Source organism: Nansenia antarctica, assembly GCF_963989245.1.
Source record: "Nansenia antarctica genome assembly, chromosome: 2".
Classification (NCBI taxonomy): Eukaryota; Metazoa; Chordata; class Actinopteri; order Argentiniformes; family Microstomatidae; genus Nansenia; species Nansenia antarctica.
The window spans coordinates 81,798,293-81,799,517 of record NC_137675.1 but is presented as its reverse complement, the minus strand read 5'-3'; the positions used below and the strand labels follow the sequence as shown (position 1 = coordinate 81,799,517).

General features: G+C 54.4%; 1 protein-coding gene across 1 annotated transcript; it reads right to left on the bottom strand.

The window, feature by feature from the left end:
* Positions 1-500: 500 nt before the first annotated feature.
* On the bottom strand, positions 501-1,013 carry gngt2a (guanine nucleotide binding protein (G protein), gamma transducing activity polypeptide 2a; the record flags this gene model as incomplete). Its single annotated transcript, XM_080524291.1, has 2 exons — positions 501-632; positions 927-1,013. The coding sequence occupies 2 exons, from the start codon at positions 1,011-1,013 to the stop codon at positions 501-503; spliced, it is 219 nt and encodes a 72-aa protein (XP_080380417.1).
* Positions 1,014-1,225: the final 212 nt, after the last annotated feature.

The window sequence follows — 1,225 nt, the reverse complement described above, 5'->3', positions numbered from 1 at the left end:
ATATCCAAATTATATGGTATATGGGAAAAATACAGTCTCAGTCTACAGCCTAAAACGACTGCTCTTGCTTGATGAATGGACGGCAGAAGTCAAGAGAAGCCAACGCACTGTTGAACCAGATGTACTTTATTTACAGACAGGAAGTGAGGAGGACAGGGTCAAAGATCGAAATCCTGGTACCACATGACCCCGAGGCAAACATTGCCACACCTCCGTTCCTCCTGATCCTTTGGACGTCAGTGTGACGCGTCAAAAACAGCTATCCCTAGTGACGTTCGTTGTTTCGCGTGGTGTACGAACGAGAGGCTATATTAGCGCTGCTATACACCAACGTTCACGGCTCTGAAAAAGGCCTGATGTTGTGTTGTTTTGTGTGTGTGCGTGTGTGTGTGTGTGTGTGTGTGTGTGTGTGTGTGTGTGCGTGTGTGTGTGTGTATGTGTGTGTGTGTGTGTGCGTGTGTGTGTGCGCGCATGTGTGTGTTTGTGTGGGGGGGGGGGGACTAGGTTATGATGCAGCCTCCCCCTCCTCCTCCCTTGTAAGGGTTCTTGTCCTCCGGGACTCCCTTGATCAGGCCGTCCTCGGTAGAGTGGCCCTCCACCCAGTCCACAAGCTCCTGGGCTGTCTTGGAGATCTGAGGAGCGGGAGAGGACAGTTTAGTGGTGTGTGTGTGTGTGTGTGTGTGTGTGTGTGTGTGTGTGTGCGTGTGTGTGCGTGTGTGTGTGTGTGTGTGTGTGTGTGTGCGTGCGTGCGCGTGTCTGTGTGTGTGTGTGTGTGTGTGTGTGTGTGTGTGTGTGCGTGCGTGCATGTGCGTGTCTGTGTGTGTGCGCGTGTGTGTGTGTGTGTGTGTGCCTGTGTGTGTGTGTGTGCCTGTGCGTGTGTGTGTATGTGTGTGTCTCCCTCCCCCTCTCTGTCTGTCAGCACTCACAGGTTCTCTGGCTGTACTGGCACTCTCAAGCTTCAGCTGATCCAGCTCCATCTTCAGGATCTCCTTATCTGACATGTCCCGTGCCATCTTGCCCTAAAATTGAGGAAAAGGCGGGAGAGGGGGGCGGAGGGAGGGAGGGAAAGAGAAAAGCAAGACAGGAGAGGGAGGAGGAGGGATAGAGAGGAGAGGGGTGTGGAGGAGAGGGGTGTGGAGGAGAGGAGAGGGAGGAGAGGGGAGTGGAGGAGAGGGGAGGGAGGAGAGGGGTGTGGAGGAGAGGGGTGTGGAGGAGAGGAGAGGGA